The sequence below is a fragment of the Felis catus genome, chromosome B2 (genome assembly GCF_018350175.1).
Source record: "Felis catus isolate Fca126 chromosome B2, F.catus_Fca126_mat1.0, whole genome shotgun sequence".
In the NCBI taxonomy this organism is placed as follows: Eukaryota; Metazoa; Chordata; class Mammalia; order Carnivora; family Felidae; genus Felis; species Felis catus.
This window is the reverse complement of record NC_058372.1, coordinates 99,924,234-99,951,664: the sequence shown is the minus strand read 5'-3', so window position 1 is coordinate 99,951,664 and position 27,431 is coordinate 99,924,234. Positions and strand designations below refer to the sequence as shown.

The following is a 27,431-nucleotide window of genomic DNA, read 5'->3' as shown; positions in this document are numbered from 1 at the left end:
ACTAAAGGCCTATTTCTAGCAATTCCTTTTTACTTGATACTTCATGTCTAGCTGTCAAAAAAAAAAAAAATTACAAGACATATCTACAGTAAAAATTACAAGACATATCTTCAAACACAGTTTGAAGAGACAGAGCAAGCATCAGAACCAAACTTAGATGTGGCAGAGATGTTGGAATTATTAGACTGCAAATTTAAAACAACTATGATTAAGGTGCAAAGAGCTCTAATGGATAAAGTACACAGCATGCAAGAACAGATGGGCAATGTAAGCAGAGAGATGCAGATTCTAAGAAAGAACAAAAAAGAAATGCTAAAGATGAAAAGCACTTGAACAGAAATGAAGAATGCCTTTGATGGGCTTATTAGCAGACTAGACATGGCTGAAAAAAGAATCTCTGAATTTGAAGAAATCTCAACCCAAACTGCTAAAACTGAGAAGCAATGAGAAAACAGACTAAAAAAAAAAAAGAACAGAATATTCTAAAACTGGGACAACTACAGAAGTTATAACATACATGTAGTAGGGATTCCAGAAGGAGAAGAAAGGAAGGAACAGAAAAATATTTCAAACAATAGTGACTGACAATGTCCCCCAAATTAGTGTCAGACACCAAACCACAGATCCAGGAAGTTCAAAGAACACCAAACAGTGCAAAAAAATAAACCTAGGGATATCATTTTCAGACTACAGAAAATCAGTAAAAGTGTTAGATCCTGAAAGAAGATGGGGGTCAGGGATAACTTAACTATGCAGAAACAAAGATAAGAATTACATCCAGCTTTTCCTCTGAAACCATGCAAGCAAGAAGAGAATGGAGTGAAATATTTAAAGTGTTGAGAGGAGAAAGTACTCCAACCTGGAATTCTGTACCCTGAAAAATTACTGTTCAGAAGCAAAGGAGAAATGAAGACTTTCTCAGACAAACAAAAATTGAGGGAATTTGTGGCAGCAGAACTGCCTTGCAAGAAATGTTGTAAGAAGCTCTTTAGAAAGAAGGAAAATAATATAGGTCAGAAACTCAGATCTACATAAAGAACAAAAGATCCTCAGAGAAGGAATAAGTGAAGGTAAAGTAAAATAAATACTTTTATTTCTCTTATTCCCTTTTTCTTTTTTTTTTAAGCTTATTTGAGAGAGAGAAGGGTAGGGGCAGAGAGAGAAGGAAAGGGAGAATCCCAAACAGGCTCCACACTGTCAGCGCAGAGCCCAACATGGGGCTTGATCTCACAAACTGTAAGATCATGACCTCAACCAAAAAAAAGAGTTGGACATTCAGCCGGCTGAGGCACCCCTGTTTTTCTTATTTTTAATTGATCTAACAGATAACAATTTGTTCAAAATGATAATAGCAACAATGAATTGGATTAGGTATATATATATATATATATATATATATATATATATATATATATATGCATATGCTTATGTATAAGTAAAATGAGTGACAGAAATGACATAAAGGCTGGAAGTAATTAGAATTATTTCATCATTATGAAGTACTTGCCCTGCTGTGAAGTGGTATAGTGGTATTTCACAGTGGTATATTGAAAGTAAATGTATTATTGCAAAATCTAAGGCAACCACTTTTACAAAAAATAAAAAGAAATATGATTGATGTGTAAGAAAAGAGAAAAATGGAATCCTATCAAATAGAACCACAAGAGGAAGAAAAAGAGAAGAAAACAAAAATAGGAACAAAAAACAAGGGCAACAAACAGGAAAAAATAAGCAAAATCAGTAAGAATGTAGTTGAACTCAGCAGGACAACCAAATGAATATAGTGGGCATTTATATATAGACTACTTCATTCAACACCGGAAAATGCATTCTTCTCAAGCTTGCATGGAACATGCACCAAGACGGATCTCATTCTGGGTCATAAAACACACCTTAACAAATTTGAAAGAATGTAAATCGTATAATGTCTGCTCTCAAATCATGTTGCAGTTGATAGGCTAGATATCAATAACAGAAAGACAGCTGGAAAATCCCCAAATGCCTAGAGACATTCTAAAAGAAATTTTAAAATATTTTGAACTAAATGAAAACACAATTATCACAATTGGTGGAAATCAGCAAAAGCAGGCGTAGAGTGAAATTTTTATAATATCGAATCCATTATTAGAAAAAAAAAGATCTAAAACTAATCCTCTAAGCTTCCACCTTAGGAAACTAGAAAGTAAATTCAAAGTGAACTGAAAAAAAGTAATAATAAAAATTATATCAGAAATCAGTGGAATTAAAAACAAATTGAGAAAAATCAAAGAACCCAAAAGCTAGGTTTTTTTAAAGAATAATAAAATCAGTAAGCCTTTAGCCAGCCTAAGAAAAAAAAAGAAGACACAAATTACTAATATTAGAAATAAAAGAGGAGACATCACTTCAGGCCCCATAGGACATTAAGAAGATAATAAAAGAATACTATGTACACAAATTTGATAGCCTAGATGAAATGAACCAATTATTTAAAGGACATAATCTGCCAAAACTCACACAGGAAGAAATAGCCTGAATAGGCTTTATCTATTAAAGAAATTGAATCAGTAATTAATAACCTCCAAAATAGAAGGCACCAGGCCCAGATGGGTTCCCTGGTAAGTAAATTCTACCAAACATTTATGGAAAAAATTATACCAATTCTCTACAATCTCTTTCAGAAAATACAAGCAGAGGAGATACTTTCTAAGTCATTCTGTGAGGCCAGCATAATCGTAATACCGAAACCAGGAAAAGACATTACAAGAAACTACACACCAATCTCTCTCATGAACATAGATGCAAAAATTTTCAACAAATATTAGCAATTCAAATCCAACAATATATAAAAATTACACACCACAACCAAGTGGGATTTATCCCAGGCATGCAAGGCTGGTTTAACCTTTGAAAATCAATTAGTGAGATCCATCACATCACATGCAGGGAAAAGCCACATGGTCTTAACAATAGATGCAGAAAGAGCATTTGACAGAATCCAATATCCATTCATCATAAAAAGCCCTTTGTAAACTAGGAAGGGGGGAACTTTCTCAGCTTCATAAAGAATATCTACAAAAAAACCTACAGCTAATACCATACTTAGCTATGAAAAACTTGAAACTTCCCTACTAAGATCAGGTACAAGGCAAGGATGACCCCTCTCACCACTGCTTTTCAACATCATAGAAGAACTGGAAGTTCTAGTTAATGCAGTAAGACAAGTAAAGGGCATAAAAAATACACAGATTGCGGGGCACCTGGGTGGCTTAGTGGTTGGGCAACTGACTTCGGCTCAGGTCATGATCTCACAATTCGTGAGTTCGAGCCCCGCATCGGGCTCTGTGCTGCCAGTTCGGAGCCTGGAGCCTGCTTCGGATTCTGTGTCTCCCTCCCTCTCTCTGCCTCTCCCCCACTCGCACTCTGTCTGTCTCTCAGAAATGAATAAACGTTAAAAAAAATTTAAAAAAAATACACAGATTGAGAAGAAAGAAATAAAACTGTCTTTGTTACATATGACATAATCCTCTATATAGAAAATCCAAAAGAATTAGCAGAAAATCTCCTAGAACTAATAAGCAGTTATAGCAGGGTTGCAGGATGCAGGGTTAATACACAGAAGTCAGTCGCTTTCCTATATACCAGCAATGAACAAATGAAATTTGAAATTAAAACTGTATCACTATATTAGCACCCCACAAAATGAAATATTTGTTATAAATCTAACAAAGTATGTATAAGATCTGTATGAGGAAAACTGTACAGCTGTTGAAAGAAATGAAAGAGCTAAATAAATGGAAAGATATTCCATGTTGATAGATAAGAAGACTCAGTATTGTCAAGATGTCAGTTCATCCCAGGGCACCTGGGTGGCTCAGTCGATGAAGCATCCAACTTCGGCTCAGGTCATGATCTTGCGGTTCATGAGTTCCAGCCCTGCATTGGGCTCTGTACTGACAGCCTGGAGCCTGCGTCAGATTCTGTCTCCCTCTCTCTAACCCTCCCCTGCTTGCGCGCGCGCTCTCTCTCTCTCTCTCTCTCTCTCTCTCTCTCTCTCTCTCTCTCTCTCTCAGTAATAAAAAACATTAAAAATTTAAAAAAAAATTCAGTTCATCCCAAATTGATGTATAGATTGAATGCAATCCTAGTCAAAATCCCAGCAAGTTACTTTGTGGATATTAACAAACTGATCTTAAAGTTTATGTGAAAGGTAAAAGACCTAGAAAAACAATAGAATTTTGAAGAGTAAACTCAGAGAACTGACAGTACCTGACTTTAAGCCTTACTGTAAAGCTACGGTAATCAAGGTAGTGTAGTATTGGCCAAAGAATAGACAAATGTATTAGTGAAACAGAAGAGGTTACAGAAATAGACCCACATAAATATAGTTAATTGATCTTTAACAGAGGAGCAAAGTCAATACAATGGAGAAAAGTAGAAGATAGTCTTTTCAATAAATGGTGCTGAGATAACTGGATATCCACAAGCAAAATAAGTGAATCTAGACACAGACCTTACACCCTTCACAAAAATTAACTCAAATTGGATCACAGACCTAACTATAAAACACAAAACTATAAAACTCCTAGAAGATAACATAGGAAAAAATCTAGATGACCTTGAATTTGGTAATGGCTTTTTACTTGGCAACACTAGAAGCATGATTTATAAGAGAAAGAAAGAATTGATAAGCTGGACCTCATTAAAATAATTTTCAGCTCTGCAAAAGACAGTCAAGGGTGAAAAGACAAGCCACAGACTTGGAGAATGCAGGGATTAGGGGCACTGACCCTCCCCACAGAGTTGAAAATCCACATATAACTTTTGACTCCCCAAAACTTAACTATAAATAGTCTGCTATTGATTAGTAGCCTTACTGATAACATGAACAATTAACACATATTTTGTATGTTGTGTATATTATATGCTGTATTCTTACAATTAAGTTAGAGAAAAGAAAATGTTACTAAAATCATAAGAGAAAACACATTTACAATACTATACTGTATTTATTGAAAAAATCCACATATAAGTGGACCCATACAATTCAAACCTGTATCATTCCAGATGATTTTCTTTGTGCATTCATCTGTCAGTGGCCACTTTGGTTGCTTCCATGTCTTAGCTATTGTAAATAATGCTGCAGTGAACATAGTGGTGTATATATCTTTTACAGTTCGTGTTTTCATTTCCTTCAGATATATACCCAGTAGTGGAATTGCTGGATCATAATGGTATTTCTATTTTTAATTTTTTGACGAACTTCCATATTGTTTTCCATGTTAACTGCACCAATTTGCACTCCCACCAGTGGTGCACGAGAGTTCCCTTTATTCCTCATTCTTACTAACACTCTACTTATTTTTAGAAATTTTGTACTTAAATATTTTTCTTATTATGACTTTTCAGGATCCCAACCATTGCCTAAACTGTAAAACCAGTTCCTTTCCTCTTTTTAAATCTAATCTCTTAGCCCTATAGTGGAGTAATGTTCAAATTAGGAACCATGGCACAAAGTAGCAGAATCACTTTTAATTTAATTATCACTCCTTCCTTCTTCCATCTCCCACCACTAAATCCTTCACAATGCAAGGTCTTCGGGACAGCTGCAAGAGTTCTCTTTAAGAACAAGAGTTCTGTTCTTCCAGGTGTAACTTAAATGGGCCAGAGTAGGTAACAGGAGGCAGACGTTTAGGGTCAGTATGTGTATTTATTCATATGTGTGTAGCTTAAAAGCATATTTGATTCTGACACTAGATGGTTTACCCTTCCAGCTATTTGCCATCACATATTTTTAAAGTTTATCTTGTTTTGAAAGTGGCAACAGATGACAAATTGACCATTTTATTCAAACATGAGTTTCAATTAGATAACATGACTTTTTTTAATTTGTCAGGATATATATAGTTTACATTCTCAAGGTTTTCTGATATACTAAAGGTCTCAATAGAATTCATGGTTCTTAATTTAAACCCAATAAGTTTCTGCTACCAGTTTAAATCTATTCCTTTGTTCATTTAACATTTCCTTTGTAAAGCAACTATAAAGAGCCTTTTAAACACTTATTCAATCCTACATTTAGTTCAGGTGATTCAAATTTTACAGTAAAAAGAGAAAGATCATTATAACTGTTGTTGGCTTCTTAATACAAAGAAAAAGTGCATAATTCTTCTAAAATTTTAAAAGGAATGCTCCATTTATGCCAGATGGAAGTTTTCCCCAGCTTTTAGTTTTAATGAGTTTAGTAAATGGAGGCACCTGCCTGGCTCAGTCTGTAGAGGATGTGACCCTTGATCTTGGGGTTGTGAGTTCAAGCCCCACGTTGGATGTAGCGATCACTTAATATATATATAAAGCAAGCAATAGTCCTATGCTGGTCTCCTTAATTTACTTAACTATAAAATATAATTAGCTTGTTGTATTTGTCAAGATCTATCATCTTTTTGTTTTGTCATTATGTCATGATCTTTGTTTAAACTCACTAATCACCAATGAAACTGTCCTTGTTAGGAGAGCCTTGTTGGCTCAGTTGGTAGAGCATGCAACTCTTGATCTGGAGGTCACGAGTTCAAGTCCCATGTTGGATGGAGACATTACTCAAAAAAAAAGTATTCTTGTTAGACATATCTGTGTACTTGATTTAAATTGAACACTTATATTTTCCATCATAGAATTATACATTTTTCATTATATTCTGTATTATCTAAAAATTATGTATAGCCAATCACTAGGATTGAAGTTCACCATTAACTTTAATGATATTAAAAGAAATTATCCTAATACTCCAATAGAAAAATTTTGAAAGATATACACACACATACTCATACACATACACAGTGTAATTTCCTTCTGAATTGGTTATAAAAGCATATATGAGGGGCACCTGGGTGGTTCAGTTGATGAGGTGTCTGACCTCAGCTCAGGTCATGCCCTGTGTCTGGCTCTGTGCTGACAGTGCAGAGCCTACCTGATTCCCCTGCCTCCCTCTCTCTCTGCCCTTCCCTCACTAGTTTGTGTGCTCTCTCTCTCTCCTCAAAAATAAACATTTTTTGGAAAAAAAAAAAAAAAACAACAACATATATGAAAGTCCTTGAATAAACCAGACTTATTCTTCCAGGAATCAGATGTAACTGTATACCTTGTATAAAGTATAATCCATTGTACTTACTGATACACTCACAGGTGAGTCTATATATCGATTGATTCCTTTCTTTATATTCTTCACCTCATTTTCTTCATGAGTACTTGTAGAAAGAACTATGACACTAATGACTGTTTTCTTTTTTACGTTCTTTTCTCCTTGTTTCATATTTAGAAATAGTAGTGAAAATTAAGTATTATATGTTAAAGTCTACTGATATATACTAAGCTGTGTTAAGAAATTACTTCCAATGTGTTTGTACCAACAGGTTGGTGATAGTATTGTTCACAAAGCCAGAGAGACCTTGGAACGAGCTATTAAACTGGTGAATGATACCAAGAAATGGGGTGCCAGGGTTGTATATGGAGATACTGACAGGTAATTAACTTCCTACTTTATAGTTGTCTTTTTGCATCTCTTCAGATATTCATTTCAGTGTTTGAAATGGCTTAAGGGTAATCCTTCCTAAAAACAGAGTTCTACTTAAGTCTTCCTCAGTCCTTATGATCTTGTGATCAGAAGTAGCACAAGTCCTGAATGATATGTCCAGATATGATCTTAAGAGACAGAAGTTTTAAGTGTCCTGAGCCATAGACTTATGGAGATTCCCATGGCATGCCTGCAGGTAGCAAAGTAGATAGTGATCTGCAAAAAACTGTATACACAGGGGTCTAGTCTAGTCTTTTTAAAAAACAATAGCTCTTAATGTAAATGATTCTTCATATAGCTTCAGCTCTGTGAATTTAAATACATATCTTAACTTTGGAAGATATCTGCCAAAGCTATGAGTGGTTAACTTTCCTTGGCCCAAAATACTTTTGACCTTCTACAAAAAGTGCATGTAGGCAGATACAATTTTCCATTTGATTCCAGAGGGCTCACAGACTTCCTGAAGTCCATCATCCATGGGCTGACAAAGAATAGGACTGCCTCTGGGTCCTGAATTAATAACCTCAGCTTGGTTGCCTGCCTTGGTATTTTTTTAGGGCCCAGTTATTGATGTAACATCTTATTTGTATGACTTCATAAATTCTTCTAGATTGTAAGTATTATGCAGATTTCTTAGAGTCTGATATTTTTCATATTGAAGGCTTAGATTCACAGTTGTGATCATGCTTAGAGCACTTGCCTCAGGACCTCTGATGACTTTACAGCCCAATGAAGCTGTAGGACATAATGCTTCTAATCATTAAAAATAGCTTCTAGGTAATCTTTGAAGAGCACTTAATCTTCTCCAGTTCTTTAATGCACATATAATCAGCATAATCATATTAATGCTGAATGAGACTTGCCTCATACAGCAGCTGTTTCATTACTAATAGGTGGGTATACTTTCAAGTTATCCAGGCCTTGTGATTGTGTGACACACACAATCAGAAGTTGGCACGGTTCTCATTGTAGTTATCTTTGTTTAGTATATAAGATCTTTAAGAATTCAAACCAAAAAAACAGACGCACAGAATGTCAGAACTGAAAGACAGCTTTGGTGCTATTTAGGTCAGCAGTTTTCACATTGCTGGAGGGAACCCTTAGAAGCATATTCTTATGTGCTGCTTAAAAGCACATTTCCCTAAGATAAGAAACTTGTCTAAGATCACCTGACTAGTCAGCAATGGAGCCATAAATTACTACTCAGTGTTTTTTGATTCCTAGCTGGTACTGTCTCATTACATCAGAATTCACAGGTATTTTATGATTCCAATCGAAGAATTTGCAATATTATTAGAACTTTTGCTCTCCATTCACTAATTCATTCAACAAATGATAATTGAAATATACTGTATGAGGGCAGTTCATTCTTGAGCATGCATTATCAGTGGTAACAGTATCACCCTAACCCGGTACAAATTGGTTCTCAGGGAGCAAAACCACTTAAATAGTACAATGGATTTTTGGCCCTACGAAGTTCAACCACCCAACAATATTTTATTTCTTAATAATTACTTTCTCTTATTAAATTTACTTTTGGGGCACCTGGGTGGCTCAGTCAGTTAAGCATCTGACTTTGGCTCAGGTCATGATCTCATAGTTTGTGGGTTTGAGCCCCATGTCAGGTTCTATGCTGACAGTGCAGAGCCTGGAGCCTGCTTCAAGTTCTGTGTCTCCCTCTCTCTTTGCCCCTCTCCTGCTCACTCGCTCTCTCTCTCTCTCTCTCTCTCAAAAATAAAACATTAAAAAAATCTTAAGTTAAAAAAATTTTTTTAAATAAAAATAAATTTTAACTTTTTTGAGAGAACAATAATGATAAAAGATTGAGAAATACTGCTTTAGGGATAATAGATAATGCTTGGTGAAGTGAAAAAGTTCTTAACTGAGAGTGAGGAGATCTGGATTTGCTTTCTAGCTATACATCTAGTCGGTGCATGGCCATTAACAAGTCTTTTAGCCTCTCTGAGGCTCAGTTGCCTCATGATCAGAATAAAGGAAATCTGATAGATGATGGTGAATGATCATTGCCTCCCTCTGATTTCAAGACTGCTGATTTTATGAATCTTGGGATCTAGCTAAGGGCAGTTACCAAAGCATCAAAATTACTGTTACAGAAAGGTGTTTCTGTCTCTAAAGCAGTTATGCATTATTGTCCATTTAGAAAGTATAATAAACACACTATTTCTTTTTTCAATTAAATGATATTTTTTATTAAAATATAACTGGGAGTGCTTGGGTGGCTCAGTTGGTTAAGCATCTGACCCTTTTCCCCCCCCCCCCCACATTTATTCATTTTTGAGAGACGGAGCATAAGTTGGGGAGGGGCAGAGAGAGAGAGGGAAACAGAATCTGAAGCAGGCTCTAGGCTGTGAGCTGTCAGCACAGAGCCCGACGCAGGGCTTGAACACACAAACCGTGAGATCATGACCTGACCCAAAGTCAGATGCTTAACGGACTGAGCCGCCCAGGCACGCCAGGTGTCTGACTCTTGATTACAGCTCAGGTCATGGTCTCATGGTTCATGAGTTCAAGCCCATGTTGGGCTCAAGCCCCACGTCATACTACACACTGACAGTGCAGAATCTACTTGAGGTTCTCTTTTCCTCTCTCTGCTCCTTTCCTACTCATGTACTCTTGCTCTCTCAAAAATAAACTTTAAAAAATAAAATTGACATACAGTATTGTTTCAGGTATATAATACAGTGATATGACCATTATATACATTACAAAGTGGTAATGTGGTTTATACAAAGTTTGTAATGTGTATATACATTACAAAGTGAACAAGTGGTTTAAACAGTTATTTTATAGAAGAGTGGTTCTCAGTCATATTTACTACACCCTAGTGGAATATGACCTACTCCCATCAGTTATAGGAATTCTCTATAGTAGTGCTAATAGCTCTTATATAGAGTGGCAGCAGAAGAGTGGTGTGGAGCTAGAATCCGAATCTCTAGAAAAATTCACCTGAGTATAATTGAGAAAGCCTTTCTAGGTTGTTCTAATATCCCCACTCATGCCCTACTATGTGAAAATCACACTCTGTATGTGTGCTTGGATCTCTCAACCCAAAGATGATTGTTACTTAACTAGATTAAAAGCACCAGTGACAGACAAACTTATTTTAAAACAGTCTTTCTCTTTTTTGTAGGACAGTCACCTCCATTCTGTTAAGTGATCAAAAATTTCCATTAATCTTGGCCAGCAGTCTTGAAGCTTAGCTCCAAATAAAACTGGCCAAAGCAACATAGATGGACTCAAACCCACTAACTACTGGGTAAAATCTCATATATGTAGCCTATAATAATATTTTTTAAGATATCAACTTCATTGAGGTATAATTTTTAACAAAACACATAATTTAAAAAAATGTCATGTTTGTTTTTGAGAGAGAGACACACACAGACAATGTGAGCAGGGGAGGGGCGGAGAGAGAGAAGGAGACACAGAATCCCAGCAGGCTCCAGGTTCTGAGCTGTCAGCACAGAGCCCGACATGGGGCTCAAACCCACAAGCCTTGAGATCATGACCTGAGCCCAAGTCAGACATTGAACTGGCTGAGCCACTCAGGCACCCCAGAAATCCTTCCGTCTTGACCTGCGTATACTGCGGAATTGTACATCAGAAATTTCTTTCTGGAATTCAGTTTGACAGTATCTTTCAAAAAATATTTTTGGAGTATACATTTACCCAGAAATTTCACTGATAGAAATTTGTTCTAAGGATACAACCAGAGGTGTGCCAAATTATTATATGTGAAATATTAGCAAAAAAATTTTAAGTAACCTAAATTTCCAGTGATTGAGGTTTGGTTAAATTATGATACATCTATACATTGAAATACAGTACAACTGTTAAAATAATGTAAAAGAACTAAGCAGTGTGAGAAAATATTAACAATTAATTGAATTAATTAATTAAACAATTAAATGAAAGAAGAAAGTTATCCAACAATCTGATCTGTGATCCCGAAGGAGAAGAGATTTACAGATATACAGAAAGGTTTGTAGTGCCTATTTTCTGAATGGTCAGAGTAGGTGGCTGTTTTCTTTGTGCTTTATGTTTTCTGACATTTTCTTCAGTGAACATATATTATAAAATATATGTGTGTCTTTTTTAAGTTGGGTGGTTCTGGAAGGAAATTTCCTCCCATATCACAAGTAAATTTTTCATTTCTTTATAATCACATTTTCTTTTATTTTATGACTGATGTAGTGGTGCATCATATAAAGCCATTATTGTCTAGGAATGACCCAAGACCTTCTTGGCATCTCTGACAGCTGAGCTGGTCTATGTGAAGCTAAACTAGAAATATTAGATGTTTTTAAAATCTGTAATAATACAAGGGAAGTATGATAAAGCAAGAAAGCTTAAACAGGAAGCAACTTCATAAGGAAAAGGGGCGAAAAAGCTTTCTTTGGTATTAGGGTATTATCCAGGAAAGTAAAGTTACTCTTGATGAAATTTTTTTGTTACAACAGTCTCGTTTTTAACCCTCTTAGTATGTTTGTGCTACTGAAAGGAGCTACTAAGGAGCAGTCTTTTAAGATTGGTCAGGAAATTGCTGAAGCTGTAACTGCTACCAATCCTAAACCAGTGAAATTGAAGTTTGAAAAGGTAAGAGAAATATAATTAATACTGGAAATAACAGATGAAATTCACATACCTTATGGAGATTTTGGTCTTGCATAATACATTTTCAGAATCAGTAACAGTATAATGCCTACAAATTGTTGTATTTAAAATATTTTCCCTGAATTTTGTATAATTTTCTCAAAAAAAAAAAAAAAAAAAAAAACCTTTTGTTCCAATTAACTATTGCTGTGTAACAGACCCCCCCCCCCCAGCCAAACTTAATGATGTAAAACAGCCACTCTTTTATTATGCTTACGGATTTTATGGGTCAGGAATTCAGAAGAGGTGCAGCAGGGATGGCATGTCTCCGCTCCACAGTGTCTAGATCCTTAGCTGGGAAACTTAATGGCTGAAGGTGATACAACTTGAAGCTTGCTCACTCTGCTGTCTGGGGGTTGATGCTGGCTGCTGTTGGGAACATCAGCTGGGGCTGTCAGCTGAAACACCTACATTTGGCCTTTCCCTGGGATTATTTGTTCTTCCTCACAGCATGATGGCACTGAGTTCCAGGAATGAACATCCCAAAGAAAAATAGACAAAAGCAGTTTTGTTTTTTATGACCTAGTCTCAAAGTCACACCACATCATAGCCTGTCTAGATTTAAGAGAGAGCATAGATTCCCATCTCTTAATGGGAAGAATGTCAGAATCACATTGTAAGGTCATGTGGAATGGCAGATATTATTTATTTGGACAGTACAGTCTGCCATAAGGACCTTATTAGACTCTTTTCACTTTACCTTCCATATCATATATTTAAGCTACTAAGCTAGGAGAGGTGTGGAATGCAAAGAAGCATAAGACACAGTCCCACTAAGCCAATAATCATGAGAGCAGTCTCCCTAAACACTGTAAGAGCACAAAGAAAAGGAGGTATTATGTCATCTTGGGCTGGATGAGGAGACTCCATGGAGGAGTACTTCCATGAGGAGGTAATATTGCACTGTGTCTCAGAAAATGGTTAGAATTTCAATGGGCAGCCATGGGGCTGCAGTCATTCTGCATAGAAGAAAATGGCATGTAGGAGGATAGGGAGTTGGAAAAGCACAATATGGGAATATAGAGTAGTGGGAGAGAACTCTAGAAAATAAACTTAAGACCAGATTGTGGAGTGTCTTGAATACCAAGCTAAAATGTTTAAACCTGATTCAGAAAAGTGTATCAAACAAGAACATGACATGATCAGAGCTGTTTGGGGAGGATTAGTCTCACAGTGGTATACAAGATGGTTTGGGAAGGGGAGAAGCTCAGGACAGGATGCAGCCTGTATAACCTGAACTAGGGAAGATAAAGAGCAATTCGGGAGATACTGAGAAAGAAGGATCCGTAGGAATTAGAAATGGTGGATTTAAGAAAACGGGTGTGAAAAAAAAAAAAGAAAAGAAAACGGGTGTGGAAAGGATAAAAGTACCTACTATGAAGCAAGAATTGTCATAGAAGAGATTCAAAGAGGACTCAGATATGGTATCTGCCCTGAAGAGTGAGCATTCTGATTGGGGCAGAGATGGGGAGAACAGTTAGAAAACAAAGTAAGAATGAAGTACATGTATGGTACTATGGACACAACCCATCTGGCAAAAATGAAGAGTATGGCCTGCTTAGAAAATAGCACCAGACATGAAAACTTACCTGAAATAGATCACAGACCGAAACATAAAAGCAAAAAACTGCAAAACTTCTTAAAGAGAATAAACATTAGTTAAGAATTGTGATGTATAGGTTCATGATGAATATTGTAGTTTTTTTCTTGTATTGTCTTTGGCTTTGGGACAAAAAAAGGGGGGGGCTGGTTTCATAAAATGAGTTGGCAATATTCCCGTTTCTATTTTCTGGAAAAAAAAAAGTAAGATTAGTACAATTATTTCTCTTAAAAGTGGTTGATAGAATTCATCAATGAAGCTCTCCAGTCCTGACATTTTATTGGGGGAAAGGGTGGGTCATAGATTTTTAATTACAAATTAAACATCCTTGATAAATATTGAAATATTCAGGTTTTCTTATATCAGTGTTGATAACTTGTGGTTGTCAGCAAATTTGTCCATTTCTCCTAGATTGTCAGATTTGTTGGCATGAATTATACTTCCTTAATGTCATTTTGATATCTGTAAGATCCTTAGTGATCTCCCTCCTTCCACTTTTGATATTGATAATTTTTTTTTTCCCCACAATCATCTACCTACAGGTTTATCCATTTACTGAACTTTTTGAAGAACCATTTCTTCAATTTCCACTCTTTATTCTTTCCTTCCTTATACTTACTTTGGGTTTAGTTTGCTTTTCTTTTCCTGTCTTCTTAACTTAGAAGCTTGAATCTTTGATATTAAAAAAATATTTTTTAATGTAAGTGTTTAGAGATATAAATTTCCCTCTAAATACTACTTTAGCTTTGGGGCGCCTGGGTGGCTCAGTCGGTTGAGTGTCCGACTTCGACTCAGGTCATGATCTCGCAGTCCTTGAGTTCGAGCCCCGCATCAGGCTCTGTGCTGACAGCTCGGAGCCTGGAGCCTGTTTCAGATTCTGTATCTGTCTCTCTGCCTCTCTCTCTCAAAAATAAGTAAACATTAAAAAAAATTTTTTTAAATAAATAAATACTACTTTAGCTTCAATTTTTGGTATCTTGTATTTCCATTATTCATTTGTTTTAGTGATAAAGACCCATACATCATTTAGACTTGTGTTAAGTTCCAAATATTTAAGGATATTCCAGAAATAATACCATTATTTCTAATTTAATTCCATTGTGGCCAAAGAAGATACTCCGTATGATTTTAATGCTTTTATTAAGTTTATTGAAATTTGTCATTTGGCCCAGCCAGTGGTCTGTCTTAGTGATTATACCCATGTGACCTTAAAAACTTTCTGTATCCAGCTTTTTGGAATGTCCTATAAATGTCACTTAGGTTAAGGTAATAGTGATGTTGTTGAAGCCTTCTGTATTCTTAATGATTTCCTGTCAATTTCTAAGGGAGAGGTGCTGAAGTTTCCAAATATAATCATAGATTTGCCTTTTTCTTCCTTTTAGTTCTGCCAGTTTCTATTTCAGATATTTTGAAGTTTTCTTTGTAGGTATATACACATTTAGGATTATGTATCTTCTTGATAAATTGTTATTTTTATCTTTGATAATACTTGTCTTGAAATCTACTTTTTTCTGATGATAAAACACTCTTGATTAGTGTTAGCATGTGTATTTTCCATTTTTTATTTTTAACCTTCTTATGTCCTTGTATTTGAAGTGGATTTCTAGTAGTTTATTGCTTTGTCTCATTTTTTTGATCAGATCCAATCTGATCACTTCTGCCTTTTAATTGGGATGTTTAGACCATTTTATACTTAGTATAATTACTGATAATGTTTGAGGACAGAAGAAAGGACCAGTTTGGTAGGTCCATTGGACCCTTAATCTAGGAATTCAACTTCAGGGAATTTAGTAGAATAATCCATTCAAGATTGTTCACTGGAACACTATTTGTAATAACAAAAGATTGGAAACATCTTAAATGACCCACAGTAGTAGGTAACTGGTTACATAAATTGTGATATCCTCCCATCATGGACTACTATACCTACAAAATAAAAGGAGCTTTCTGTACAAGGATGGAATATTCTCCAAGATAAATTATTAAAATAAGCAAAGTACAAAATGATGTATACAGTAAGCTACCATTCATATGTATAAATATCTCTGGAAGGCTATACAGGAAATCAATAGAGGATGCCTCTAGGCATCTCTAGGTCAAAGACAGTAGAGGCTAGGGGATGAGGACTTTTCATTATATAGTCTCTTATAACTTTTAATGTTGTATTTAATAACTTTTAAATATATAAGTGTTACTTAAAGTGATTTTTAATTTTTAATAGACTTTTGAGAGAGTAGCCTCAGTTGCAGTAGGGACAGAATTTGATAGTGCAAACAAAGGAGTTGAGTGGGAAGGAAATAAAGACAACTAACTAATTTTGTGTGCTTTATGTTTAAATGTTATATCATGAATTTCATTGGTGCTGAGCCATATTTAATGGGGGTTTTTGGAATTGATTTTTGATTAATTTGGTTAAAGAGAGAAAAAGGGCGCCTGGGTAGCTCAGTTGGTTAAAGGATCTGACTTTGCCTCAGGCCATGATCTCATGGATCATGAGTTCAAGCCCCACATTGAGCTCTCTGCTATTAGCACAGAGAGAAAAAGACATAAAAATAAGATATTCATGGTAGGGAAAAATGGTTATTTAGAGGCGTTTTGTTAATCCATCACAGGTATATTTGCCCTGTGTCTTACAAACAAAAAAGAGGTATGTGGGTTACATGTATGAAACACTGGATCAAAAGGACCCGGTATTTGATGCAAAAGGAATAGAAACCGTCAGAAGAGATTCCTGCCCTGCTGTTTCTAAGGTAAGGTCTATCTATCTTGTGTTCATCTTTAAGAAATAAGTAGGATTTTCACCAGATTCTTTAGCTTAAACACACATGAGGTGGTCCTCCTAGTCTCTTTGTATGTAACTATCAGTGGAGGAACTATATGATTTTGAGAATTTCATTTCTAATGAAAACAACTTATTTGATTTTAGTCCTTAGTTTCTGACTTCTTCCCTCACCTTACCTTTTATCACAATTACTGAAAAACAACACATGAACTTGACAAGAATTTCCTGCCTATCACCTGGATGATGATATGTTATCCTTTAACAACACCCAAAAGCTAGGGAGCAGGATAAAGAAAACTAGCAATGGAAAAATTTTATAAGTAATCCATTCTAGATAAACTGAGTTACTAACACAAGTTAGAAAGATTTCTGAACAGTGGTACCATAAATTACCTAAATTTCTCAACCACGGTAATTTTAACCATAGTATTTTATATTTTTTATTTACTCAGGTCCAGACTCCTTCTGTAACAAACTAAAAATAAATGGTATAAATGGAATAGTACTCTACACACTGAGTTTTTTAAGAGCATAAAAAGCGTAATAGATGGACTATTGTCAGTGTGTCAGTATGTTATGCTATATATGTAATGTTATGTGAACTTGAGATATTATTTAATACTAGTCCCTGGAAGAGAAATCCACTGCATTCTTTCTCCAAGGGTAGAATTGTGCTTAAGCTAAATTAGCAAACTTAATGAGTAAATATATATTGGTTCCAGTATTCACAAAATACAGAACTTCCACCCAGAACTAATTTAAATTCAATCCATTCCATAAATCCACTGCATGTCAGTCATTTCCTAGTAGAAGTATTTCCAGAAAATATAGCAACAGTGATTAAATATACTAGGAGATATTTTATCTTTATGAATGTATCCTTTTTTTTTCTTAAGATACTTGAGCGTTCTCTAAAGCTGCTATTTGAAACAAGAGACATAAGTTTAATTAAACAGTATGTTCAGCGACAGTGTATGAAGCTTCTAGAAGGAAAAGCCAGCATCCAAGATTTTATCTTTGCCAAGGAATACAGAGGAAGTTCCTCTTACAAACCTGGAGCTTGTGTGCCAGCCCTTGAACTTACAAGGTAATGATGGGGGCACCTGGGTGGCTCATTTGGTTGAGCATCTGTCTTAGCTCAGGTCATAATCTCACAGTTCATGGGTTCAAGCCCCATGTTGGGCTCTGCACTGACAGTGCAGATCCTACTTCGGATTTTCTGTTTCCCTCTCTCTCTACCCATACCCTGCTCATGCTCACTCACTCTCAAACAAACATTAAAAGGTTGGGGGGGGGGGGGAGGGCGGGCAGTAATGATGCATACAACAGCACAACTCTGTACCTAACAAGTGTTGTCCTAGGATGCTGAGTGGTTTGAAATAGATGGAAAGATACCTAGTCCACAGGCACATAATTGTTTCTTCACCTGCCCCAATGAAGCCTCACTAACGGTAAATAGATGCTCCCCCATACTTTGTAAGCTCTGAAGAGGAGGAAGGAACTCCTTTTCTGGGCTTCTCTTGGGAAACTAAATTCAGTGAAATTTTAATCTTGTACAGAGCTTGAATTGTCATTTTCCCACATCAAAATCCCTAGGTAGTCCTTAATAGGGATCTACCAAAGCACTTAGATGGCATCATTCTAGAATCAGATCATCTAACGAGCTAAATTTTCTCTTTCACTGTTAGATTTATGATCATTCTGACTCTTAGGAGATAGAAATTAATACATTTTAAGCTAGTTGATATATGGCAACTCATGTTGTTTTTCACAGCAATGATTTACAGATCAAGTTTTAAACTCTTAACATTATATCCATTTGGTGCTGAGTCAAATGTATATAGCTCTCAAGAAGGTTGTAACTCGAAGTTGTAATCTCGTGGTTTCATAATTATTTCACTCTCCCTTAATCTGCTAGTAAGATGCCTTCCATAACAGCCTTTGAGTGAATATTTATGTGGTTTTAAATAGGAAAATGCTTACTTACGATCGGCGCTCTGAGCCTCGAGTTGGAGAGCGAGTGCCATACGTCATCATTTATGGGGCTCCTGGAATACCACTTATCCAGTTGGTGAAGCGCCCAGTGGAAGTGCTGCAGGACCCGACTCTGAGACTGAATGCCACTTACTATATCACCAAGCAGATCCTTCCACCCCTGGCAAGAATCTTCTCACTTATTGGTATTGATGTCTTCAGCTGGTATCATGAATTACCCAGGGTAAGCCTACTAAATAGTGTATACCTGTGCTGTGACTTGCAATTTCTAGTAGAACTAAAGATTTTATTCCTGTGCTGACAGGCAACGTGGATACTCTATTATCCTAAACTGACAAAGGTGCCACACTCTTCTGGTTTCCTAAAAAAAAAAAACTTTTAAGTTTTCTACAAACACCTTCCCAGTTTCTGTCAGACTAGCCAGATTGTAGAATATTAAAATAAATCCCACCACTATGTCAGTAGTAAATACTTAATAAACCAGCTAATAAATAAATGGAGAACCAAAATTCCTTAAAAGTGGGTGTTTAGTATATAGAATACAGTGTCTAGACATAGTGAAGAAATCAAACTAAAGAAGTAATGTTAAAATAGCATTATACTAAAGTAAAACATGGAATGTGGAATCTTAGCAAAGGGAGTTTTGCTTGAACTCTTCTTAGTTAGCTCATTGGAAGCCTGAAGGAACTATAGGTGATTGTGTAATAATCTGTGCTACATTAGTCGAGGAGAGGAGCAGTTTCAGTCTGCTGTTGAGAATTAGATCTGCTCAGTCATTTGCTGTTATCTCAGACTGTGAAAGACTGATGGTATTCAGGGAAACTGGTGAAAGTTGATCTTCAAATTACTTGTACTTTCTCAGCAAGCACATATGGCCTCAAGGAAACTAATACTGAGGTTGAGGCTGTGCTTCAGAGAAGCTGTGCTGGCCAACATCTGTGATGCTGTATCCTGGCTTTGCACTGGAACGCTGTTACTGATTTTCATTTCGTCAGCAGGAAGAATGTTAAACCAATGGCATTTGTTAAGAGACTGACCTAATAATCTCTATGAAGAGTGATTTGTAAGATACAGGAGGAGACACCAAGGGTATAATAACCACATGATAATGTTATTTCAGTGTAAAAACAGTTCCAGAAGTCAAGTCTCTGAAACCAGTATTCTTCAAATGAAGAATGCTTAGGTGACACAGCCTAATTACATTTGAAATTCTCCAGGTTTACTTTTGCTTGAATTTTGCACCCTACTGCCTACCAAGTTACTTTTAACCCTTTTCTTGCTTTGTTTCCATGGCCCAGTTGTGCAGCCTTAAACAGTATCCACTCTCAATGTGGATTTCTTCCATTGCCCTCTCCAGTCTCCAGTGCCCTGGATGATCTCACACATCTATGTATCTCAACCAAAAAACTGAGTGGCAGGAGACTGTTTTTTTCCCAAAAGGAAAAAAGAAAAACATCATATCTGACGATATTAACACATAAGCTCTGTAAAAAGGATTTTGTCCATTTCTATAGCCCCATTATCTAGAACAGTACCTGACATAGAGTAGCTACTTAGTACTTGTTGGAAGAAGGAAATAGTGCCTTCGTAAACCTGCAGTTAGCATGAGAGCAGTGGCTCTACTGTGAAGCTGGATCAGAGTTTCATTAACTTTTTAAATTTTTATTCCACTATAGTTAACATACACTGTTCTTTTATTTCAGGTGTACAATATAGTGACTCAACAATCCCATACATTACTCAGTGCTCATCATGATAAGTGTGCCCTTAATCCCCATCACCCACCCCCCCCCCACTTCCCCAAAACTTATTTCTGAATTAATGTTTTCATAGATACAGAAAGCCACCAGCTCCTCTCGAAGCGAACTTGAAGGGCGGAAAGGCACTATTTCACAGTATTTCACTACTTTGCACTGTCCTGTGTGTGATGACCTGACTCAGCATGGCATCTGTGGTAAATGTCGGAGCCAACCTCAGCATGTTGCAGTCATCCTCAACCAAGAAATTCGGGAGTTGGAACGTAAACAGGAGCAACTTGTAAAGGTACGGCCTTCTTTGCTAGACCTTTCCGGGAAATATCATCAACCCTTGAGGTATAGTTTGAGATACGAAACTGGTATGAAAAGTAGTAAAAATTCTAGTATCAAAATATATAATTTGATTATAATATATAATCAAAATATCAAAAATATAATTGAACTAAATTACTTAAAGATGGCTTGGTAAAGATTTTGGATACTAACCCTTTATCAGATATGTAATTTGCAAATATCTTCTCCTGGTCCATACATTGTCTTTTAGTTTTTTTGTTTCATAATTTATTTTTGTTTTTATGGAATAGTGTATTGTTTATTAAAACCTAGAACTACAATGTACCTCTACCCAATTTCTTTTATAATATTTACCAGTTTCTCTATCATGTCTGTCTATTTACCATTCTCATAAAAATCTGGCTGTCCTAGAGAATTGCTGGTAAACTTGAAAGGTTCACAGTCTAAGAGTCTAGATAGAAAATTAATAGTTAACATGATTGAGTCTTATTATATGCTAGAGACCTCTTACAAATGAGTAAACAGACACAAGAGGGCTAAGTATTTGCCCTACGTTATGCTGCTGATAAGTAGCCAGGCTGGGATACAGACATAAAATACAAAGATGATTTTTCAAATGTGGGAATTCTACCAGTAATAAACAGCAGAAACCTCTTTAAGTTGGAAAATGAAATCTGAGGAAACATTATCCTAGCACATTAAAAAAAAAAAAGTATTTCTTAAAGGAGCGATTGTACCTTTTAAACCATTGTATTGCCAGTACATTTTTTGCTTTCAGGCTAGAGAAGAACAACTTCAGAGTGAAGTTTATTTTGTGTTATAAGAGCAATATATAAAGTTACTGAAATGTTTAAAAACCAACCAGATAATTGAGAGGCAGTATGATTTAGTGGAAAATGAACCATAGGGCACCTGGGTGGCTCAGTCGGTTAAGCGTCCGACTTTGGCTCAGGTCATGATCTTGCAGTCCCGTGAGTTCAAGCCCCGCATCGGGCTCTGTGCTGACAGCTCAGAGCCTGGAGCCTGCTTCAGATTCTGTGTCTTTCTCAAAAATAAACATTAAAAAAAAAAAAAAAAATGAACCATGCTGATAATAAGGAGGGACATCAGGATTCTAGTCTGGACTTCATTATATTGGACTTGTCCTTCCTTGGTTTTATCAGAGTTCTTTCACGGGTCCTGTCTACTTCCGACGTTGTAAATTCTCTTATAAAATCATTCCTCACGGTCCTAATAGAATTCAAACCAGGATGTGAAGGCCAGCCTCTGCACCTTGTCCTCAAGGTAAAGAAGCTTTTGAACCAAGACAGAGTATCAAACTTAGCTGCCATGAAGGTGAACAGGGAGAGAAACCATGTCTTAGGAGACAAGGCTCTTAAAAAATTTGAGCATCATATGAAGATGATTAAGGATTGATAAAGCATAGACTATTTGCTCTGTACCATTCTAGCTGCCACATTTTGTACTGGCAAAATTGTTAAGTTTTAGAGAATATAGTTTTAGAGAATCTAGAATCCATTAAACATTTCATTAAGGATGGTAGAATCTTAAAGGTATGATTATTTTGATGCAACCACAGAAACCTAGCTGTTGAAATAAGTTGATTTTTTCCTCTCTCCCCTTTCATCTCCTATATACTTCTTAAATACCCTCACTTTTCTCCTTCCTTTCTTTTATCATCCTAGTCCAAACCACCATCCTCTCTCCCCTAAATTCCTGCAGCAGCTTCCTAGCCTGACCCCCTGCCGCTGTCTCCATTCTTAAAAAAATAGATCATTCTAGCCAGTGTTAAGTTTATTTTACCTATTTTGGGGGAGGGGGGGGTGCCTAGAATCCCAAGCAGGCTTTGCACTGTCGGCGTGAAGTCCGATGTGGGGCTCGAACTCAAACTGTGAGATCATGACCTGAAGAAATCGAGAGATGGACGCGTAACCAACTGAGACACCGAGGCGCCCCTAAAATTACATTTTAAAAGTACAAGTCTGGTACTTTCTCTTTCTGTCTGATAAAATTCAAACTCTTTAGTATGCTTTATTAGTCTTTCTCTATTCTAGCACCTACCTGCTACCTTTCAGTCCATTGCTTAACCTTCTCCCTGTTACACTCTTCAATACAATGCTATAAAGCTAGAAACTCATTATAAACTCAGAAAACAAAATGACTGTTGCCACTTGGGGAAATTTTAACTCCCAATTAAACACTACACGTAAGATTCTAGACAGCTGTAGCAAATCTCAGAGAAAATTTCCATCACCTCAAACACTTTTAATTATAAACAGGAAAGAATAAGGAATGAAATAAGCATCTGATTGGCTTACTTTTTCAAAAATTTTCAGAAGATAGCAAAAAGAAAGACTAAAGCAGCCTTTTTTTTTTTTTTTTTTTTTTTAATGAGCTAAGTAAGTTATCCCGGTTGTGGTGTTTTGAGTTTTTAAACATAAGCTGAATTTAGCTATAGTGCTCACGATTGAAATCACCAGTAACAGATCTTGAAACTCAACATTGAGTTAAATTTAAAGAGGCAAGTAATTCCATCCTGGCTTATTTATCAGACAAGCACAGAGAGTTGCATAAACATTTATCAGTTTGTCCTGACACCTGAATATAGCTGCAGTACGTATAGCCTCAATACAGAACTTCTGTATTTGGGGATAGTTTTGAGTCTCATGGCAGAGATCTCCTTAGTGAAAGACTTCATAGAAGAACAGCATACTTTGTCATCAGAGAACACAAAGTACACAGTTTCTCAGCAGTTTGTTTGGACAGCATCATAATAATTGGTACAGTAACCTCAGGAAAACTCCTCTTCACTTGACTAATACAGATGAGAGAATGAACCAGAGCAGTTTGATTTTTCTCTCAAAAGACATATCTAGAGCAGAAGCAGCTATTTGGTATCCCTGTTGGATAACTTTTTTATTGGCGTCTGAAAAGATAAATCTGAGTAATGTGAAAAAATATTGTTTATGGCTCATTTAAAAGACGGTCTTTAATGGTAATTGGATAGCTTATTATATGAATCTTAACATACCTTTGACCTTATTAAATGAATCTTAATATACCCTGTGAACTACATAGGAGTTAGGGGTAACTACTCTCTCCTAAGACAAAAATCCACATATGAATTTTGACTGTCCAAAAATTTAATAGCCTGCTGTTGACCAGAAGCCTTACTAATAACAAACAGCTGAGGAACAATATTTGTATGTTACATGGATTATACACTGTATTCTTTCAATAAAGTAAGCTAGAAAAATCATAAGTTAGAGAAAAAACATTTATAGTACTGTACTGAGTTTATTGAAAAGAAATCCATGTATCAGTACTTACCTGTTAGAAATGCCTCAACATAGGGTAGGTGAGGCTTCAGGGATGAAAAGTAATGAAACTTCTTGTAATAAGTGTTATTTGTCTGCCAGTAATCTGTGGTGGGTCAGAGAGGAGGGACTATAAAAGTTTGTTAACACATATACATAGGACCTCTCCTATTGTTTTATGTATTCCTCTTATACTTTCAGATATGCAAGAACTGTACAGGGTGCTTTGATCGACATATCCCGTGTGTATCTCTGAATTGCCCCGTACTTTTCAAACTCTCCCGAGTAAATAGAGAATTATCCAAGGCACCATATCTCCGGCAATTACTAGACCAGTTTTAAATTGTCAGTATCACAGAATTCCAGGTGCTATTTTTTCAGTGTTTACCACTAAACTGTTGTGCATGGTGCTTTTTCAACTTTCATCGAGTCAAGTATGTTCACTGTCTATTATCTGAAGACTATGAAGGCTTTTATGCTGAATTAAAAATTGTTCTTATCGATCTCTGAATAGCTCACTTCTTACAATGTACAAAGTCTCCATCCTTACACCTTTTTAACATTGTTTTATAACGTATGTGTTGAATTTGCTCCCGTATGTGTAACATCTTGTAAATCCATTTGCGTAGATCATACTGACTTCCCTGTGGAAGGAGCACTGAAAACCTCTTTAAAAAAAAAACAAAACAAGACAAAAGAAAAAAAAAAAAAAACCCATTCGTGTGTTTTCCTTGAACTGTCTGTATCAAGACGTGTTACTTAGAGATACTCATTCACTTTATAATTTTGACTGCGAAATATTTTGTAAATACACTTTTTTACTTTTCAGACAACTGAGTAAAATAATGTGCAATGAATTTTATACAAATGATTTTCAAGTTGTTAGGTATATTTCCTCTAGGTTTTGCTTGACTCAGAGTAGAGTTGTTATTTTGATCAAACTGTGCAAACAATAGTACCATGTGTAGCATTTTGAAACCTTATTTTCTAAAACCGCTGTCTTGCTTTAGCTATTAATGGGGCATTGTGAGGAACTGTGCAAAGACATTTTTGTTACAAACCTGTGGGCCTGTTGCAATACTTTAAAAATAAAAATTTTATTCCATTTTTGCTTGTTTTGTATAGACATTTCTATTGCTTCTAAATATGCTTAAAATATTTTCTTTCCTTATGTACTGTACAGTTAATCTTATTTGCCATCATCTTGAACACAAAATGTGTATTTAGAATATTTGTATAACTGTATAAAATTAAAAAGGAATTATGTGGTCAGTGCATTGTTTTCTAAACTGGAAATCATTTTGTTTTAAAAGTTAATAATGGAAACCATATTAAAATTGAATAAAATATGAAATATGGCAGTGTGATTTTATCTTGGTCTAAGTGGTATTTCTCCACCTGTTGTATTAGCCTGTGATGGTTGCATCTTAGTAATGAGGTAAACTTAATTCATTGTTATATTCCAATTGATGCTACAAATTCCTTCACCAAACCATGCAGATTAAAAGGGAGGAGGGCAGCACAAGTAGTCTAATCTAGCTCTCATCCTTTTATAGTTGTAAGAAGCTACTTGTTAGGGTTTCTGTGTACATTTTCATTTAGATATGACTAGTCTTGAAGCCAGGACTTTGCGGAGGGAAAACAATAATTACATTATTCCTTTTAAAAAAATTAAACACCAATTTTTTTCAATAGAAAACAATATGGAAATAAGAATTACTTTCTCTTTTCTAAGTTCTGTGCTATTAGGATTCCCACTCACATCAGCTTTCCCCTTGAAACTGGACATAGTATTCTCAACAGAATAACCATTCTTAATATCTTTATTAACTGAACACTTTATAACTCTTTATAACCGAACACAACCAAACTAATCGTTGGTAAACCACAAGTGCCCAAAGCTAGCTAGGTTTACATTCTTCCCCTATCTCTGGATCCCTTTTCGGTAGGGAAGTATGTCCCTTGTAACACCGTCCTCCGAGTCTGTTAGACTACCTTTTTAAAGGAGACCCCTTTGCTGTTTAGTAACTGTCACCTGTGAGGGTACTGAAACTTGGACTTCTTTGACCAAAAAAATATTTTGCAAGAAGCTTGCGGCATACTTTCCTAATTACTTTCCCTGCCTTTTTGATCAGCTGTTAATACAAGTTTTGTATTTCACCCAGACCACAAAAAGAAAACATTCGAGTAATGCTGGAGAGAGAGAATGTCATTAACATTGGCTTAAGTTTGCCCACTTCCCACCAGTGTGTTCCTTTCCCTAGATGTGAAGTCTTAACAAAAGTTACCCATAACTGTCTCTCTTCCCCATTCCCACAGCCCAGTCAAGAGTGGGAAACAGGCAAATGCTGAACTTACAATACTCCATTCTGTATGAACTTCAGTTTCCTAAGTGTCTGTGAAGAAGGCTAAGACACTGGGAAAAACTGATAAAAATGTGAACAGAGAGCAAATTGGAGAATTTTGAGAGGAGGTAGTCCTGTGAGGGCTGAAGCAGGCCGCACAGAGAGTTTGTGGACTCTATTAAGCCCTAAGTGTCACAGGTACATCTCCATTAGTCTCAGGAGGCACACAGTCCCTGCCAGCAATCACACTGCCCTGATGACCTAAAGGTCCCTTCCAGAGCTGTATTTTATCCAAGTAAAGTCTTATAGCTATGTAATCTTTATCCTTCCATTTCTGTTGTTTACCTTTTCAAAATAACTATAGGGATATTCCTTTAGGGCCTATCAAATAAGCTTTTAAATTGATTTCTCAATTTCAGAACAGTATTTCTTAAAATATACATATGTTTGATTTTATAAAGTAAAACACTTGGCTACAAATAACATTAGGGCTCTGCCATGAACAGAGGGAAGGGAGTGGTACACCAGTAGCTATTTTTAGGCTACATGTGTTCCATTCTCTCTCAGCAAGACCTACACCTCTTAGTCTGCCTAGAGCACCATGATGAGACATGTTACCTCTAACCATTTGGGGTTTTATTATAAAAGTGAATGAAATCTAAAGCCATTAATGCCCCTGAGTTCTGTTCATAATTGCTCTATATAGGAAAATTGTCATGGATTGCTTCTAGCATTTGAGATCTGAAGAAGTCGTCAAAAGACAGCACTGAGTCCACTGTGTCTTCCTCGCCCATACCTATAGCTGTTTTCTCACTTTGGCAAAGCTCCAAGGGGGGCTAAAAAGCAAAATATCTTGTAGAGGAGCTCTCGGGTTTATAAAATCAGGTTTCTGCGTATATTTGGGGAGAAGAGAATGTGACCGGGAAGATAGTTGAGGCATTGTTAAATCAAAATACCATCTTATTGCCTCAGAGTCTTTACCTGACTTGCTGTTAATACCATCACAGGTGCCTTTGTTGGAGGGAAGCACTGGGAGGTTCCAGGAAAATAATATGCTTGGAGTAAAGAAACCTCATGCTCTGGTCTTTCTCATGATTGCTACTGGAAATGCAGCCCTT

General features: G+C 36.2%; 1 protein-coding gene across 2 annotated transcripts in view; it reads left to right on the top strand.

The window, feature by feature from the left end:
* Positions 1-25,340, top strand: part of REV3L (REV3 like, DNA directed polymerase zeta catalytic subunit) — a 173,806-nt gene extending 148,466 nt beyond the window's left edge. For both annotated transcript variants that reach the window (XM_023254263.2, XM_019831087.3), the window contains exons 26-32: positions 7,389-7,498; positions 12,052-12,166; positions 16,436-16,573; positions 17,502-17,692; positions 18,577-18,823; positions 20,434-20,643; positions 24,170-25,340. In XM_023254263.2, the coding sequence (XP_023110031.1) occupies positions 7,389-7,498; positions 12,052-12,166; positions 16,436-16,573; positions 17,502-17,692; positions 18,577-18,823; positions 20,434-20,643; positions 24,170-24,310 (1,152 nt within the window). In that variant the 3' untranslated portion in view covers positions 24,311-25,340. The remainder of the gene's footprint in view (positions 1-7,388; positions 7,499-12,051; positions 12,167-16,435; positions 16,574-17,501; positions 17,693-18,576; positions 18,824-20,433; positions 20,644-24,169) is intronic.
* Positions 25,341-27,431: the final 2,091 nt, after the last annotated feature.